This window comes from Neomonachus schauinslandi, chromosome 6 (genome assembly GCF_002201575.2).
Source record: "Neomonachus schauinslandi chromosome 6, ASM220157v2, whole genome shotgun sequence".
In the NCBI taxonomy this organism is placed as follows: domain Eukaryota; kingdom Metazoa; phylum Chordata; class Mammalia; order Carnivora; family Phocidae; genus Neomonachus; species Neomonachus schauinslandi.
Window position 1 is genome coordinate 61,902,901 of NC_058408.1, and position 19,747 is coordinate 61,922,647.

At 36.4% G+C, this 19,747-nt stretch overlaps 1 protein-coding gene across 1 annotated transcript in view; it reads right to left on the reverse strand.

Moving 5' to 3' along the window:
- CEP170 (centrosomal protein 170) overlaps window positions 1–19,747 on the reverse strand; it is a 129,098-nt gene that overhangs the window by 41,249 nt on the left and 68,102 nt on the right. The window contains exons 5-10 of the mRNA XM_021682698.1: window positions 19,531–19,589; window positions 19,272–19,434; window positions 18,274–18,408; window positions 11,663–12,139; window positions 7,191–7,354; window positions 6,711–7,004 (exon numbers count right to left, since the gene is read on the reverse strand). Coding sequence (XP_021538373.1) covers window positions 6,711–7,004; window positions 7,191–7,354; window positions 11,663–12,139; window positions 18,274–18,408; window positions 19,272–19,434; window positions 19,531–19,589 — 1,292 coding nt within the window. The remainder of the gene's footprint in view (window positions 1–6,710; window positions 7,005–7,190; window positions 7,355–11,662; window positions 12,140–18,273; window positions 18,409–19,271; window positions 19,435–19,530; window positions 19,590–19,747) is intronic.

Here is a 19,747-nt window from a genome sequence, read left to right on the forward strand (position 1 = left end):
ATTTATGTGAAAAGCCCAGAAGCAGCAAATCCACAGGCACGGAAAGGAGATTAGTGGTTGCCAGGGGCTGGAAGAAATGGAGCAGATAGGGTATCTCTTTTTGGGGTGAAGAAAATGCCGTGGAATTAGACAGCGCTGATGGTCGCACAATGTGAATGTACTAAAAGCCAATACACTTTAAATGGCTAAAATGGTGAATGTCCTGTGAATGACCTTACCCCAATTTTTTTAAAAAAGGCACCATCTAGTTTGTTCTTCTCCCTTTTTACTTCTGCCTGTTTAAAAACATGCTCAGATCTCTGCCCCCTCCCTGAACCTACCCTGTGGTCCTTGATTCTTCCCACTCCTTAGGAGTATTATACCCATGCCTCTTCTCTTTCCAGCACTGCTTAGCATTCTTTTTCTATTAGCTCCTCCTTTCCTATCTTTGAATTATGCTCAGGTCTAATCTCATGCATCTACAGTTAAAATGTCCAATTTCTCTCTTTATGGCTCATTTCCTTGACATGCATTCCTTCCTTTCATGCCTAAAATCTGGCTGCTCATCAATGACCATCTCACCCTTTCCTTGATAAGCAGATTTTTAAGCGCCTAAGCTGTTAGCTAGGTATTGCTAGAAACTCAAAGGCACATCCAGTCTTCTACTAGTTGAGGCAATTCCCCTGAAACTTATACATGTGTTTCTTCTGATACAATCTCTACTCTTTTGCAGCCTTCATACTGACAAAGTGAAGCTTGTAACACATACAAGGTTTTAAACTATGCATTTTATCAAGTTATGTTAGGTAAGATACAAACTAGTTTCAGCAAATAAAAAATATAGGAAAACTTGTTTGTGGAGGCCTGGCTGAATCTGACCAATCTATAAATTCATTAATTACATTAGCTAATCTGTAGCTAACAACACACAGATACTGACAAAAATGAAAGAGCATGTCACAAAGTCTTCTTTCTCATTATTCATTAAAAAGAGACTGTCTACTACATGCCAGGCACTGTTCTAAGCACAAGAAATTCAGAAGTGATCAAGACAAGGTCATTCTAGAAAGAACCGGCAGAATGTAAACTAGCTAGAGGCAAGTTCTATAAGGAAAATAAGACATGGTAATGTGACAGGGAGAAAGAAGAGGTGAAGAGCAGGGCTACTTGAGGCAGGAAGCGGGGAGAGAAAGCCTCTGACCGTGAACTAGGAGAAGGAAGGAGCAAGGCATGCGAAAACACAAGGAAGAGCTTATGCGCTGAGGGCACGGCAGTTGGCAAGTCCTATAAGCAGGAAAATAAATAAGATTTCATATAATAACACAGGAAAGAAAGGGGGGGAGCCTAGTAAATGTTATTAAGCTTCTGACTGAAGAAAGGTGAGGGTTTGGATGTGAAGCTTTGGGGACGAGCACAGCAGGAGAGGTTTCCTGTACCTGAGACGTGCTAAGAAGAGGAGCTGAGAAGGGGAGAGGAGCAGGAATCAGAGTGACCAAAAGTCAATCCTCCTGATAAAGACTTTTGTCTAAAAAATTGCTTACTGAAGAGAGGGCAAGAAAGATTAGTAGAAGAGGAAGAAAAATGAAGCCCTCAGAATTCGCCGGCTAAGAACTGCTATTTGCTTTGGCCCATTAACTCCAATTGTTTCTGGACTGGAAAGAAGTTGAAGAAAATGTAAAGTCTAAATGAAAATGCTGCCCGTTATCAAAGTCCCCTCCCACTGCTCGAGGCTCTCCGTTGATCTCCTACTCTGTAGTTCCCACACAAATCTGATTCTGTGGCCGAGTGGACCCAGAACATGCTGCCATTCTGTGTTCTGTCTGGCACTACCACCTAGATTTTGACTCTGGTTTATCAGGGTTCCCCTGGCTCCAACTTGGATCTAATCTAAACTCCTGCTGTGAACTTCCAAACTGCTTACAGCTGGGTCCATTTCTCAGCACTGACTCTCTTCTGTGTTTCCAGTCTCATTAGAGCTTTCCTGGTTCTGGATTCCTCCCCTACCACCTGTTGCCTGTAGAACAGCCCGGGTAGATACAAGGCCCGTGAGAGAAGAGAATATGCTCACAAGAGGCATTTGGGGGGGTACATATGTTGCCATGGACATGTGGACAGGAATCGAAACTCAGGGCAGGAAAAGCATCTGGTAGAACTGGGCTATGGAATGACATTTATGGAAAATACTTTTTTCAAGATAGAGCCTCAAGCCCTCTACAATGACCAAATTTTTTTTTTTTTTGTTACGTTAATATTTAGCTTTCTGTTCTCACTACAAGTTCTTCTCCCTTAGCTTGGAAGGCTAGGAAATAGCCCTGATTCATGTCCTCCTCTTCCCTCAGCGGTATCTGTTTTGGTGGAGGAGTGGGAAGAATAAGCCGGCACTATGATGGGTTCTCTAGATACCACAGGGAGGCCAAAGGAGGGAGGGCTGGGGAGGCTATTACTACTATGGAAGACAGTTACCTTCAATCCAAGCAGTCAACAGCACTTTCTTATTATAGCACATCTCCATGTAAGCTTAGACATAAAACTCAAGAGGTCTTTATAAATAACAAGCATTTGTGTTAATATCATATAAGAAGTGAATTTGGGGACAATGCATAAAATAAGGCTACCTACTGACAAACACACAGCATAAAAACATGAGCCAAAATGCTGTGATCCCATAACTTGGGGTCTGCGGAGGGGACATTTCAGTACCCTTTATCTACAACCAGCACAGAAAAACAAAGATACGGTATTTCAGCTTGACGATTTTTTTAGAGATCCTGTTTTAAGTGCATACAACTTTTCCCACGTTAAGAAGCAAATACCTGTTCTAATTATCGTCTTTAGGCCCAGGAGTACAATGTTATTTTGGGGAAAAACTGAAAAGGCATCCAGTGCTATATCATGTGATACTGTGGCTTACTCACTTCCTTTTGATTCTGTTTTGATTCTAACATGCTATTTTCTCTTGGTTTTCTCTGTCTCCTCTGTGTGATTCTTTTTAGCCTCCTTTGCCCACCCTTTGTCCACCATTGTTCATGTTGCTAAGAACTTCACTCTTTGTCTCCTCTCCCTCTACACATTCTTTCCAAGTTATCACATCTATTATTTTGCATTGAGCTACTCTCTAATATTTCCCCCAAATGAGGATGTTAGCCCAGATCTCTTACCCAAAACGCAGGTATTTCTATACCTTTCTATCCAGCTGACTACTGGACACATCAGCAGCTCCTTAATTGCCTGCTCTGCTTCTGGCCTTTCCAATTTTCAATCCATTCTTCACACTTCTGACAGTGATTAGATGTCACTGCCCTATTTAAAAGTTGTCAGGGATTCCCACCAGCTTTAAAAACCTAGAGTCCTTCCTATGATACACAAGGGCCTTCAATATCTAGTTAGATCTCATCTCTCTAAAATAACTGTGGTCCTCTGAACAAGCCCTCCATACTCCCATGCTCCGTATCTGGAACAGGTTGCTCCATATTTCTGGAAAACCCTACTTTACCACCCCTGTTACAGGATTGATTCCACCTGCTTAAGAATGAGCTCAGCTGACAATTAAATTCAGTATTTATTGAGGACATATAAAATACCAGGCCCTAGGTTCCCACAGTTATGGAATTTACATTCGTGTGTGTGCACACGTGCGCATGTTTTGGGGGAGTAGGGCAGTGAATAAACAAATAGGAAACTATCTTCTCTTGAGAACTACTGACCCTTTCTCCGATAGCTTATGTCTATCAAAGCACTCTCGTCATACTATTTGTAATACATGTTTTTACTTGTGTATTTCCATTCCTCTACAGACTCATGGCCTGAAGGGAAGAACTGTCTTTTCAATTTGAATCTCTCTCTTCTATCACAAAGGGTGGCATACAGTTGATGTTGAATAAAGGTTGCTAAGTGAATAAATCAAATAAGCCAGCTCTCAAATGATGGTGTAAAAAAGGAAAGAGACCACACACAAGTTTTCAGGGCCAAACAACAATTAAATTTAGATGGAAAGGAGCCAAAGGCTCCAACTTCTGTCCACACACCTAACTCATCCAAGCAATTTGAAAGGACACTAGTATTGCTCCTACCCTCCCAGAGTGCTTCTTATGCCTTGATTCTGGCTAGTCTTAGTCTTTGTTTTCTCTGTGCCCACAGTTACCTCATCTCCTTCAGACATTGGACTCCTGCTTCCCTGCTTTTTTTTCCCAGAGCCTGATTCTAGCCTGAATTTGGCTTCTGGCTTTAACCACAACTAGTAGAGTCTCAGCTCTTTTTCTCTGTATTCACAAGATAATGCAGTGACTCTTCCCTATAGTTATGGGCAGCTTTGTTTTCTGGTTTATACAAAGTAGGAATAACTCTGAATTATCCATTCACACACTGCCATTACTCCCCTAAGTGAATCCTGATTTAAGATCTTAGTTTTCTCTCTCCAGGGTGGTACTGTATAATTTGCCATTGAAAAAAAGCTGCTTATGATAATTATAGACAGCAGGCAGGCCCCAGGTTTTGTGGTCCCCCTCTCTATCCAGCAGTTTCCTAAGAGTCTCATGTGTACCAGTGACTTCTTTCTTGGCTCTCTGCTGTCCTGGATGGGCCTCTCCCTTGCACTGTCACTTCCCCTTGGGCTTCAGATCTGACTCAGGCTGAAAGAACTTTCCAGGATTTATCAGTACCTTGTGCAGAGATCCACATGTGGAGACTCCTAGTAAGGGTCATAACACCGCTAACATTTTTAGAAGTCTTATTATAAAACAGGCATTGTGAAATGCATTTTATTTTTTATAAGACCTTGTGAACTTTCTTCCATTTTAGAGAAAAAAGAAAGAGAGGTTTAAAGATGTTAGTTTACTCAAGGGCAAGGGCACCCATCTAGTGCATGCAAAGTTTATACTTAATCCCAGATCTGTCTGCCTGCAAGTGTTGATGTTCTTCAATCCCATAACAGAATCCCTCAGTGTAAAATAACCTCATGGACAAAACACCAATCACTATGAATACAATATCCATAAATCAAGCAAAGGCATAATAGAATAAAATTAATATTAATCTGAATTTTAAAACTTCTTACTATTCTCCTTTTCAAAACCTATTCATTTTGTATTTTACAGTATTTTCAATAGCAATATTCTTGTTCTCAGTAACCAGAGGGAAAATTTGGAACTTTAAAATAACCTGAAGGAAATATTATCAATTCCCAATGATGAAAATAATTCAAAATCACCAAGAGTCATTTTCTGTGCTAATACTGTGTCCTTAGACTTCTTTTAATATAATCAGGAAACTCACTTTATTCATCTGTTTCTTACTTGCTTTATTTTTCTTATTAACAACTGTCATAACATTGCTCACACAGCATCTATCTCGTAGGGTAATGGGTCTCCGGAAGTTTGAAGTTGTATGCTCCAACAGTAAAGAATTTTGAGCATGTGCTCCTCAAATAAATGCATGTTTTGAAATTGTATACATATACCAGTATAATAATAGACTGCATTCACTGTAGAACATACCCCAAAATGGAAATAAAAGTTAAAAAATTAAAAGTAGGGACGCCTGGGTGGCTCAGTCGGTTAAGCGTCTGCCTTCGGCTCAGGTCATGATCCCAGGGTCCTGGGATCGAGTCCCGCATCGGGCTCCCTGCTCTGCGGGGAGCCTGCTTCTCCCTCTGCCTCTCTCTCTCTCTATCTCTCATGAATAAATAAATAAAATCTTAAAAAAAAAAAAATTAAAAGTAAACATAAATCCTAATAATTTTCCCAGATCCCAAAGGTTTATTTTGTTTACCTCCTGAAAGCCCTGCCTGTAAGCTTATCATCTAAACTAGAGCACCTCAAATGTTAAGATGCATACGAATCACCTGGAGATCTTGCTTTTAAAGCAGATTCTGATTCAGTGTATTTAGATCAGGGCTGAGATTTTTTGGTATTTCTAATAAGCTCCTAAGTTGATGCTAATGCTGTTCACACTCTGAGTAACAAGAACTTAAACAAGAGGTTATTATTTAGCCAAACTTAAGCTGCTGTTTTCCAGGAGGTAAAATAAACAGCTGATTCTAAAGTCAACTTTCCATTACTATGGGCAAAATTGATAAAAACTGCTTTTAAAACCATACAACAATCATTATACACATTAACCAATAACATCAGAGAACAAATCTAAAATCATCATGGCTGGGCATACACTTAAAGTGGCTGAATTTGAATATCATAATGAAACTGATTCTGTTTTCATATACTTCTTTTCTATCTCCAAAGGCAGCAGTGAACAGAAAGAAAAGAACATAAGGACAAAGAACAAAATTGACTAAAACATATACACTTTCATCTGTTTGTGACATGAAATTAGTAAGCAGGAAACCCGTGGTTAACTATTATCAGCTGACATTTATGTTTATGTTAGAGGCATGGCAGCCTGGCTTTTATAGTTTTTTATAAATGCAGAGTGAGGACAGTCACAAAAGTACATGGTTTTAAAATCCTATCTTAAACTTATACAACTTTAAAAGGTCCAAAGAGCTTAAATGTTATCGGACTTTACATACATAAGAAACTCAGGCAAAAGTTCAGAATATAAGCAGAATAAAATCGGAAGGCACTTTGGTGTTGTTTATCTTGCAGTCCCCTCACAAAATCCTAACGTTCCAGTACCACTAACTGCATGAGAACACTTCATGCCGACTCTCCAATAATTTCCAACAGTCAAATACACCAAAAGAAAACTTCCACCATCCCCAAATTTCAGTTATTTACCTTGTCAATCATTTTTCTTGCTTCCACTTCCTCACTGTTGGGATTCTCTAACTCAATGGTATAAGTACCCTTGTCACTTTGGTCATCATCATTATCCTTTTCAGAAGTGGCAGAAGTAGGTTGATTTTTTAACATTTTATCCATCTCCTGGCTTGGTCTGTGCCCAAGACTCCCTGAACTTCTTAACAATGCAGTCTGTAGGAAGGGAATGGACACTGATGGCTCCTCGGATTTCTGTTTTAACAATTTCCCACGTGGAACACCATGCCCCCCTCTGTGATGCGCAGAGCTAGTCTGTAAAGACAAAGAAACCATTTTGGCATCTGCTGTTGTAGATTTTGTTTTTTCAAGTTTTGTATGTGGTGTTGAATAAGTAGTTTCCTGACACAAGATTCCCGCACTCTGAGTAAAAGAATCTGACCTTCTTTTTCTGGGATTGTCTTCATCAAAGAATGCAATCATAAAAGTAGTTTGACTTACAACGGCTTGGTCTTGAAGCTTTTCAGTAGCCTGGGCCTTCTGGAGCTTTTTCTGTTCGGAATGGTGGCGCCTTAAGTGTTCCTCAAGAGCCGCACGTTTGCTGCAGCGTCTGTGAGCCCCAGCATTTTCTGAGTCGCTTTGTGTACCATCGTCATGTTTATTTCCTGGACACAAAAAAGAAACCACATAATAGAGAAGGAAGAAAATCCCACGTAGAAAATTAGACGCATATACAAAAGTGCTATTTGTTTTTTGCCCCCCTCCCCCTTTTCAAGCTAAGTCATATGTTCTTTTCAGTAACAGGCTCTGCAAACTTCCCTCAATTGCAATGCTCACATTCAAATTTTATCAACCAACAATGAGGGCCTTTATAAACAACTGAATGGGATTGCTTTTCTTTCTCCAAATTTTAACTTTATAATGATTCCTCAATGCCTTAACAGATAAGCAATGTTGTATCATCTGTGATAGTGTGTACTTATAACAGTAATAAACATTAATCCTGCCTCCAAACCTTATACTTTAAGCAATCAAAAATTTGCTTCAGCATGAGGGAAGGAGAAAAAAGGGTGATCCCAAAGACACTTATCACAACACAGTAAAGGAGAATACAAATGCCATAAAAATGTGATGAATTTTAACTTTCAACAATGTTCAATACTTCTAAAAGTATAGCATACTTTCAATAAAAAGTATGCAAAATGTTAACAGGAAGATACAAATCTGTAGGTTCCACCAATTAACTATACACTTTTTTACAAGTGTCTTTCTAGCTGTGGGAATTTTTGCAAACTTAACAATTGTGCTCTAAACTCTGGTGGCTTCAAAAGTTAAATAAAGCATGCTAAAGGCCTATCACAAAAAAGCATAGTCTATGAAATCCTATATAAATGTAACCACCTTCTGGGCAAATGGCAGAGTGCTAAATATAACCAGCTAAAAATCTGTCTTCTCTATAAAGCATGTAGAGTCAAGTTGGAATACATCTGAATTTTGAAATATCAGATTCCTAACAGAAGTTCTCTGTTACCCTTAGTTCTACTAGGGATTTGATGTGAAACTTTATGGAAATTATTTTTCAATGATTTAGAATTCTCAGTATTTAAATACATTAGAAGAAATAATCAAATGATAATTATATTATTACAGCATACATTTAATGAAAAGTGAAGAATTACTCTACACATGTTTTAGACTGAATCACAAATGAGGGCTTCAATGCTGGCTTCTGCAGAAGTGTAAATGAGTCTAGTCAACTACGTGCAGTCAGTCCCTGGCTCCCAGGACTGAGATGAAGCTTTTCCTGGGCTACAGATCTGAGTCTGAATACCTGCTGAATAACATAGTAACAAACAAGACAATAATCAGAGCTGAAGACCTGTTGGCTAGGAGGGGCAAAGGGCATATGTCCAAAGGAAAAACTTGAGTTTTAATACTCATGGGATTGTTTCTAATGAATTTCAAGTTTACCAATTGGGGTCAATGATTTACCACAGGAGGACTGGTTGTCAAAATGTGGTACATAAAAGATGTGAGAAGACTCAGAAAGAGAAAGAGCACACATGAAAAAGGTAATGTTCTGAAGAAATAATAGGCTAGGGAAACAAAGGGAGAGAATGAAACCAACATGAAGGGGTTTTGGGAAGCACTCTCAGCAGAGTAAAACTGATGAATGTTATAAACATCAGATATGACAACAGATCTGAAAATCTTTCTTCAAATTAGCAACTATTCAAAATGCAATCTGAAAAGAAAAAACAAAACAAAACAAAACAGGTGTTCATTTAATGGAATCCCTACCCTCAGGTAATTAAGCTAGGAACCAGGGATAGCGGATGGAAAGCAAAATCAAACTAAACCACTAATTCAAATACAAAACTCATTAAAAACATGCTATTTTACAACCTATTTCATTGTTGCACTGGATAAACTGAAAAGGAATCCAGTTTGTAAGAGCCAGAAATAACTAAACTCTAATATTTCCTGTATAGTAAGACCAAACAACCCATACTGCACATATATACAACGTGAAAACACCATCTTTACAGAATTCAATTCTTCTATCAACATGTAAAATTTGGCACTAAAGTGGTGTCAGATCCTTTCAGTATCTTTTAAGTTATAGTTTAAAAACTCCTCTTTATGGGTTAGCCATTTTCTTTTCTGGAAAATTATTATTCCTGCTTGTATTTCTCTTACACCAGGTGAGATATCTGATCAGAACTGCAATTTCTCTTTGCACTCAACAACAAACAAATCACTAGGAAACTCGCCTCACTAAGTTTCTGTCTTGTCTATCATTAACCATGCCTAAACATGCTCAAGTCTGTTAGGTATTTTCTAGGGTAGGTTAGCTGTACCAAGTCAGAAGCTGTGGTCAAAGAAGCTGCAACTCTCCTAAAGGGTAAAAGTGTATGGGCTTTGTGAACATTATTTTCTTCACTGTCCCAAAGCGCGTGCACTTTACTCTTGTAGGAGCAAAGTTTTTTGCTTTTATTTTACTTACGTTCAAGTTTTTGAGACTGATTCAAATAACTGCTGAAAGTCTAATTAATGTAAAATTATTACTATGTGCCATAAATACCTTTATTTAAAATCTCTGTATACACTTTCAACATCCTACATTGTGGAAAATCTTTATCTAATGATGGCATATCTCACTTTGGGGAAAAGTCAAATGTCATTTATAAATATGTCTGGAGAAAGAAAATGGATCCTGAACGAAAAATGAATTATATTCATAAAGACATTTTCTTAGATGGTTTGTAGAATGGTCTGAAGGCAAATCCAAGAGAAGGGTTCTGAGCAACAGCAATATCCTAGGATATACATCTACCTATAAATCAATTTTGAGGGACCACAGTAATTTGATTGTATAGTTTCTGGTAAAGCTTAAAAATATCTAATCATTAATGCATACGTAGGTACAGTGTGAATATGGGCATTAATGCCTCTGTTTGGAGTCAGGCTTACAATGGGCCTTTTTCAAGAAGAGAATGTCTGAAACTGATGGCTTAAAAATAATAGCTAATACAGAAAATATTTATGGATGACTAAAAAAACAGCTATAATAAAGGGGTAAAGGTGCTTTAAAATGGTAGCTTTTTAAAGAAACTTTTAGTTCATTTTTGACATTTATTAAGAGTAGTTTAAGAAAGACCATGCCATTTCTAAATTTTCAAGGTTTATGCTACCTTTTTATTATACTAAGATATCAGTACTATTTATAAATTCATAAAAATGGTCAGTTTCCAAATGGATAGCTTTTATTTCTGAGCTTTAACCTATACATACATACATAGTTCTCAGTTATGTATTTAGTATTATCTGGTAGAAGAAAAGATAACAATCACATGTGAAAAGTATATATGCCAGGTAACCGCTTAAGATTATAATTAGATATAGTAATAGGTCCCAACAAAGAATTAGGTAATCACACGACCTTACTATCTTGAAATGTCTCAGAAGCAAATCAGAACAGGTATTTCTTCATTACTTGACCAAACAAAATCCCAGGGCATAAAGTACTGGTTAGGCCAGGGTTAGTCTTATCATTGATAGTGAAGTCATTCATTATGTATTCAAATTACTGAGTACTTGCCACATAATAAAGTCCCCAGGTGAAGTGTTAGGGATACAATGACCTCAATGAGCATTTTTTTTAAAAAAGCTCATTAACGCCTTGTATAGAAACAGAATGGCCAGATTAGCATGTAATCATTTCTCTTAAAGATAGCTTATTAAATAAAATTAAGATAGGGTAATTAAAATATATTTAATTAGCAAAACAATGGAAAAAATTATTCAGTTGATACCTTGGTACATAAGTATAGATATTTGACTAATTTTGGCCAAGTGTTATACTAATAGAGCAAATATTGACTATTTCACAAACATTCAATTGTGGTTTCATAAATTTTAATATCAAAAACATTTTAAATTCAACTGATCCTCAGTATCTCTAGACCAAAAGTTTTTGTTTCATGAGTAACTGCTGAGAAAAGCTGGAAGCACACTATCAACAATGTCATTGTATTACTAATGTAGAACTTTTGGCCCATTATCAAATGGCTTAAAATTTCTTTCAAAATCTAGACACTGACATTTTATTGGAAGCATCACAGTAGAGAAGAACAGAATTGAATATAGGTTTTCCTTAAGTCAAGAAAACGATGAGAATTGTCTTCTAGGGAATTCCACTGGTGGAAAAAGAAAGATTTTTAAAGGCATAAATATAAATTCACAAAACCAATCTGGTTTTGGCAGGAAAATGAAGGCAGACTATTTTTAATGAGTAAGGTGGACATGGGTAGTATGGCTTGCCTTTGAGCTTCAAAATCAAATACAGAGCTTTGAAAAAGCTGAAGTTTCCTACCATACAATTACTTATCTAGGAGTACTTTGGTTAACTGTGAAGACTGAATTTTCCTTATCACAAAACAGGAAGTTCTGAAATGATCAATTCACTTTACCTTTCAACCTTTTCAAGTAAACTGGAACATCACTTTTAATACTTTTGGAATCCTCTTCTGTTCTTTCCCATACCATTTGAGGAGGGTTGTTCTGTGCTAGCCAGTCAGCTACTTTATTTTCTGGTGCCATCATTCCTGTCTGAATCCCCGGCAGGTCTTGAGTTCCAGGAGAAGACTTCTTGGACTTGTGGCGCTGATCAGAAGTAAATTTTGTCACATGGTCTCTAATAGTTACCTTCCCTGGAGTACTGTCATCAAATTCAATGGTAAATGAAGCATGCCCTGCACCTGTTGTATGGGAACTTGGTGTGTCTTTTGTTGGGATTTCATGAATAGTGCTCTCTGTTATTTGTGATGGCTGCTGAAATTCTTTTGTAGGGATTTCAAAGTAACTTGGTTCCCTACAGAAAGGAAAAAGTACTTCTTCATTTGCAGCTGCAGACTGTTCCTCAACTTGCTTGGCATCTATGCTGCACCCTAATGAAAAAAATAAGAGAAAATTCAAAATATTTGGGAGCTTCTAGCACTTAAAGGAGAATAATTATGGCCATTTGTATTGTGCCATGAGAATCAGAAGGCAGATCACAGCCTGGATGAAAACCTGGCAAATATCACAGAGAAGAAATAATTCTGATTATAAGCACAGCATTCAGTAGCAGAAGATGCAGGATAAGTAGCAGCAACGACAAAGAACAAAGCAGTTTTAAGAGATGGACCCTGCATGGTTAGATACATGTTTTTTCCAACTTGGATCTAGAAATCATCAAGGTGTAAAAGAACTGAAATCAAATGCAGATGGAGATGCACATTAGACATATACATCTAGGGACATAGAAAAAATGTGAATTTCCTTATCAAGTCAGGAGGATGAAATATCTATGAACACAAAGTAGAGCTCTGAAGGAGAACAGGTGCTTAAATGAAGAAATAAACATGAAGTCAATACGCAAGTGATGTTCTAGAAGTAATGATTCCACTTACCATTCTTCACCATGACATTTAGAGACATTACTTTTAGAATTATAAAAATAACATTTACTGATGTGCGCTCACTGCAAGAAGATGGATACAAAAAGAATAAAAGAACGACTAAAGATAAAACACGTGGTTTGCTTGCAGCATTGCAATCCGAGCAGCAGTGTGAAAGAAATAAGGTAAAAATAGAAATTTCAGTTGCCAGCCAAAAATTCCAGAAGAAAATTCATGTGTATGTCTATACAGCAGAATATGTACAAGTGTCAAAAATTCTTGGGAGGAAAGCTGAATTATAAATCTCAGATCAAAACAACCAGAGTTGGCAGAAGAAGTGAGCAACTCTGGAACACTATCACTATTGTTCTGCTATCTCAGAAATGAAGATAAAGGTATAAAAATATATGCATTTGTACACAGTATATGTAAGTGAAATTGGCAAATAAAATATATAAATGAAAATGATTACTGAAATGTCTTCTTGTAAGTAAGTGTTATTAGACAGTGCAAACGCAAAAAATTACTAGATAAATAAATAAGATTAAACTGCCCTGTTTTTCAGGAAGCAAAAGAACCATGTCCATTATTAAGATGGTAAAGAGTTGAAATGAAAAATATTTCCTTAAAGCTCATAGAAGCATTCCATTTTTAAACAGATTGACAGGAAAACCATACTCAGATAATTTATTAGGAGGAAAGGCAGTACAGGGAGACTACACTGTTTCCAATCATTCCCTAACTGAGTGAAGTAGTATTTGGTCTCTTGAGCTATCTTTTCAAATATTAAATCTTGATGGGATTCTTCAGGTGCTATAACTGATTTCTTGGCAGTAATCTCTGAACATAAAACTGTTTGCTTTTAGGTTATAAGAATAGGACAACATTGCTGTAATCAAATGTATGGAACAGGGTATAGAAAACATCAAGCTCCAGTTCCAAAAAAACAAAAAAACAAAAAACCCCCCCCCAAATCCCACTACACAGAAAGTAAACAGAGTAACAAAAACAATTTTCAATGTAAAAATTATTCTTTTCAAAATACAATTTTTCTTATGAAAATGTGAAATGTGTATCAGCAAACACTCTACATCACTAAAGCAAAAATTTTACATGCTTTTTGGAAAGAAGAGATTATACAATAAGACTAAGGAACCTAAAGTCATGTTTTAAAATTTCTTTATGTAGGAGTTAATTCATCTTAATAATAAAATGTCCACTTGCACTGTTTCCTCTGACGGCCTGTCATTTAAAATTTCCATGAGAGTAAATTGCATTAGTCACTCCCCATGTATTAGTAAACTCATTAATAAATGTTATTTTTATTTTTCATACGCTGACTTGTTTACTATTACAATGTACTGTACTTGATCAATTCCTTATAGTACAATTGGCTTATAAACCTGGCCTATCTGTGTACGTACCCATCAGATACATACATACATTAACTGAGTCATTTATTCGGCTTTGCTCATCCTTCTGGTAACAGGATAATGCTGGCTGGGGACAAGGGGTGGTATAGGTTCTTTTTACCACCACTTGGATACCCAAATAAAATGATGTGGCTGAACTACAAAGCAAAAACCACAAAAAGCTGCTCCAAGGATATAGCATTTATCATCTACTTGTCATTCATAATTTAAAGGAATATTTTCCTAATTTTCCTTCCTTGTGAAGGAAAAGTTCACAGTTAATACTGATATACTTTCAACATTTTTTTCACATTATCACACATAAAAACAGATCAACAACTGCACATCACTGTTTTTAAGGTTATCATCCATTAGTCCTACTTCAAAGTCACCTTTACTCCAAGGACTAGAAACCCAAGACTTACACAATTTTCCCAGAAATCAGTTATCTAACAATGTCAGGTAGCACAATAGAGGAGAAAGGAAGCATATTAGGACCTGATGACTGTTAACTAGGCAGGAAAGTAGCGAAGAGATCTGCTATCAGATAAATCCTGTCTCCGTCAATCTTTAATTCTCATTTTCTTCATCAGAAATAATGGTATCTATCCATGAGATCACTGTGATGATCCAGTGAGGTTAAGTATTAAGTGAGATAATCTGAGATACCCAGAAGAAAGCCCAGGACAAAAAAAAGGCACACAAATAAATGTCTCTCTCTTTTTCCCAATTCTCCAGCATAGCTAAGAATCAGGGAAATGAAAACTAAACCAAAAATCTAACTCTAAAAAACCTAAGACAGATTCAACAGTGCCTATATGCCCATATTCATGATCTTCACTAACCAGGAAGTCACTCATTGAGAGCCTTTTTACGATTTGCTTAGATATATGTAGCAAATCTGAAGTGAGGATTAAGGTAAGACACACTGCACTGAGAAGTAAGAAACAGATGGCAAAGGTAAGACAAAACACAAGAGCTCAGAACGTGGCTCAGAACCACAGCAGTCCAGAACCATTCGGTATGTAGGGCCAGCAGTCCTACATCCTTCCATGTCCCCCAAGGACCTCACTGTAGTGTCACACAGTTCAGTAACTGATATTCATCATGACGACTTAGAGTCATCAACCAAAAACTTAAATTATAGTCAGCCTTCTCCACTTAAGAAGGCAGTGATATGGGTAATTCATTTAATAGAAATTTAGAAATGGTTAAACTTTTAAAAGAAATTGTCAGTTGTAAAAGTAAAATTCAGTCGTCTGAAGGAATTCATTTCTCTGGAGATGATAAAAACAGATCACGTGTGGGCCTACTTTACTTGGGAAGTGTAGGCCCACTAGAAAAATCATGGGGGGGGGGTCTTCTAAATTAATACAGAAAAATAAAATAGCTCTCAGAACACTGACAGAAGAGATTCTGGAAATTTGTGAATTTAACATCCATTTATCTTCAAACTCTGTTTATACTAAATTAATATACAAAATATCCTAAAATTTGTATATAATAATATTTTGTTATAATCTCAACTGCTAGTTATTTAAAACTATTTAACAACTGATTATGCTAGAATTGATTATGTTTATCTAAATCAGAAGAGCAACTGGTGATAATATCCTCAAGTTCTTAGGGTACTTTATGATTATGTAACCTTTTGGGAAACTTGTAATACACATAATCCAAAAAACTGTTCCCTTGATTCTTCTGTACTAAATCAAGTGAAATATTCAATTAAATCAAGATGCAAAGGTTATAATGATGAAAACACATTTGTTCAGTTTAGAACATATATCCAACCTTGCATATTCAAGTATCTCAAATAACAAAGAGTAGGAAACATCTTTTGCTAAAAAGGAGTCACAACTGGAAAGTTTCCAAATTTAGTGTGATTAGATTGAAATCAATGTAAAAGAGCTAGAAATCTATTCCTCACAGTTGCAACACTTAAAAGACCTTTAAATATAACCTAAGTAAATGTTCGCACCCTGTCAGCAGGTCGAAGAGCACACCCATAGCTCAAATGAGGACAAATTTTCCTTCTTAATAGGACTAAAAATATTCATACAATTTCAGGAGAATTTGGTTGCTCTGGCATACATATTTGCTTCTAGGGTTTTTTAGGCTATGTGCTTAAGTCTGTAGGAGATTCTGGATACATGTGGACCCACTGAGAGGGACATAAATCAGTAGATAGCACATACTCTATTACCCTTTCTGAAATGCTGACCTCTCACAATAATTATTAAGATTTTACATTCTAAAAATTGGTAACCAAGAAGCAAATCACTTTTTGTGTTTACAAAACAGCATGCTTAGAGCATAAATTGATTACTTATATGTCATAATTTAAAACATTTAATAAAAACAATTTTGAAATGATCAAATTAAGTAAGATTCAGTATACATCTTCAAACTGATTCTATAATCTCTGTTAGTATCGTAAGTTATTTCAGGTCAGTAAATTGTTCCCTTCATCCCATATTTTAAGAAACTACAAATAATAAATGTGAAACAAGAACCTCCTCACACTAATAATAGAAAGCCGACGAGACGTCACAAAGCCCTTAATTGGCTGAATCTGGCTGGGTTCATTTAAGCCACTTAACACAAGACATAAATCACTTAATTCCTTCTTACTCAAAAATAATCCCAAGATTATGAGACAGCTTTTGACATGTGGCAAAAATGACACTGAATAAGACAGGCCACACAAGCTGATAATCATTTAAGAATTCAGTTTCATCACAGAGATGACGATGAGGACAGATGCCCTCATATGCAGCCACTGTGGACAGAGAGCTGAGAAAGGGGGAGAAACGGGCTCCCAGATGACACTGCAGAGAGGCAGGGACCAGCCCTGAAGAGCTACACTTATTTAAACCAGTAAATTCCCCTCCCGCTTATCTCAGGTCCCATCTGTGTTATTTGCATCTGACCTTATGCTAAATGATACTAAGTATCAATACTCAGGTATTTCTAAGCTTGGACATGAAGAAAACCATGCTGGTGGACAGAAACAAGGAAGCAGTGATGGGAATTTATTTGCAAAGTTGACAACTTCAGTTTGAGGCACTTGTAAAATCGAGTCCATACAGCCAGATTTCTTCTTATTAGACTTGTATCCTGCAAAATCAGCATATTTAAAGAACAGTGCTCTTATTCTCCAGCTAAGAAAAATGTCTTATTTATCTTGTACAACTAGGGTCAAAGGTAGGCAACTGAGAAGGGTGCTGATGGAATCTTTTTTTTCTTTTTAAGATTTTTATTTATTTATTTGACAGAGACAGCAAGAGAGGGAACACAAGCAAGGGGAGTGGGAGAAGGAGAAGCAGGTTTCCCGTTGAGCAGGGAGCCCGACGCGGGGCTTGATCCCAGCACCCTGGGATCATGACCTGAGCCGAAGGCAGACGCTTAACGACTGAGCCAACCAGGTGCCCTGATGGAATCTATCTTTGACTCAGAGTCAGACTTGGTTTTCCATACTGCTGGGTTTCCTGGTACCTGTATCTAATCCCTCCAGCTCTGGATCCTTATCTGCCATTAACGTGGAAACTGGCCATTTGACCCTTTGGTGTTGATGTCTTTGCCAAGTCCTTATGTGACAACTGATACCTCTGTTTCCTGGAAATCTTGATTTTCTGGCTTATGGAACACTTAGCTCATTATGAAATCCCTCTAGCAACAAAAGAGTATGTTTCCTTGACTATGAATGTGGCCCAGAACTACTTTTTTCATTCTGGCTTCTTAACTTGGCTAATCTTATTGCTACCACATCCCAACAAATAAAGCACACTGAGGTTTTAAAGAAGTTTTAATTTCATATATCACATTTCTGAACATAACATAAACTGTTCATTTAAAAACATGATTATATGCCTGTGAATCTAATGAAATACACAAAATTAGTTTGTGTCTACTATTTTGGTCTAACTGAAACATTTTAATAATTATTTTAAAATACTTTAAATGCCTGATTATATTATTAATCTATTTTTCAAGATTTAATCTCATTAGTTGGAACAATATTTTAAATAAAAATGATTTTGGAATGAATACTTTATGTGAGAATCATGCATAATAAACTTACAATGACAAGATCATTAAGACATTCACAACATTTTTTATTAAAAAGTAATAGATATATATCTCTTTTCAGGGCTGCCACATTTTTGCTTAGATTATATATTCTTCCCAAAATATCCATTGAATGTCATAGTCTGAGCTTTTCCTTACCTGTTGTCCCAGTTTCATGACTTTTTTCTTCAGGTTTGCCATTTGACTTGAAAGCCCTTTTCTCCTCCACTTCACCATCCCCCCACCATGATGGCTGCCCATATAAGGGAGTGCCACGGGGCATGGCAGAAATATCTGGAAAGAGGCAAAAAAAAAAAAAATACGTCTAAAGCAGATGAAACAGAAAAAATATATACTTTTGCAGAATGCTAGAATTGCCTGGTTAAATTATTAAATGAAAAAAAATACAGTCTAGGTAGTTGAAAAGTACTCTAAGTTGAAAAACTTGTTATTTGTGTAAGACCTTACTCAATGTTGGACATGACTAAATAAATGAAATTTTGCTCTGGCTAATATCTAAGTAATGCAAACTGCGTTAGCCTAATAGCTTTTTGTTAAGGTGTAATCAGTTTTTTGGTATACAGAAATGGCTCAAGTAAGTCTAAATAAAAAAGACAAAACTAAAGTAAATTTTGGTATAAGTGACCATTAAAAATATTTTTAAAGCCTAAGGGCACTGCAGAGTAACCAAATTTAAACTAGCTGTTAACATGACTAGTAGATTTTTTATTTGAGCAAATTTGGTAATGCCTACTAATTTAAAAAACTGTTTTTTTGCATGAATGGGATTATTTATGTAGAGCAGTTCCTGGAACATGATAAATATAATAATGATGATGATGATGTAACCTCCTTGGATATCCTTTTAATTCATTTCAGTTATTGTAATTCAAAAAAAAGGACACAAACATGAAATAACAAAAATATTATAAACTATATTTACTTCCCTCAAATATCTAAACACACCTACATATAACTGCCATATATAATTATGTGTTATATAATGCTTTCTAATGAAAGGATTGGCTGCATTAAATCCCACTCTAAAACTGTCATTATTATAAATTGATATAGACATGGCCACGTTTTGTAGAACAAAGCCTGTACTTTCTTCATAATCAAGTATAAATATGGTATCTTCAAAGAGATTAACTTACCCATGGCTTTTTCCTCAGATTTTAGTGCTTCTGTGGCTTTGTGCTGCACCTCTGTCGAAGTATCTGCCACCTTTGAATCTAGGCTTTTGGCACATGCAGATTTTGATAATTCTGATTCTGAAGATTTTTGGGACAACTGAAGCTGAATGGTAAACTTCTCGTGCTATAAAACATTTAAAAATGAAAACAAAACATCTAGGAGTAAAAATCAACCCTAGCAAATGACAGGTTTACGAAAGAAATAAGTAAAAATTTTTACCTTTAGTGCTTCTTCAGGGACCCTCATTTCTCCTCGTACTACAGTGAAAAGATTTGTATGTAAACAGAGCTAAGGAAGAATATAATTTCAAAATTCTGATAATCAAGCTTAAAATGATCAAAGATAATTTCAAAATTGTCCTATTTTCAACAGGTAATTATAACGGAAGCATTATATTCCCCTTAAGAATTTATGTTACAATATGCTCACAACTATG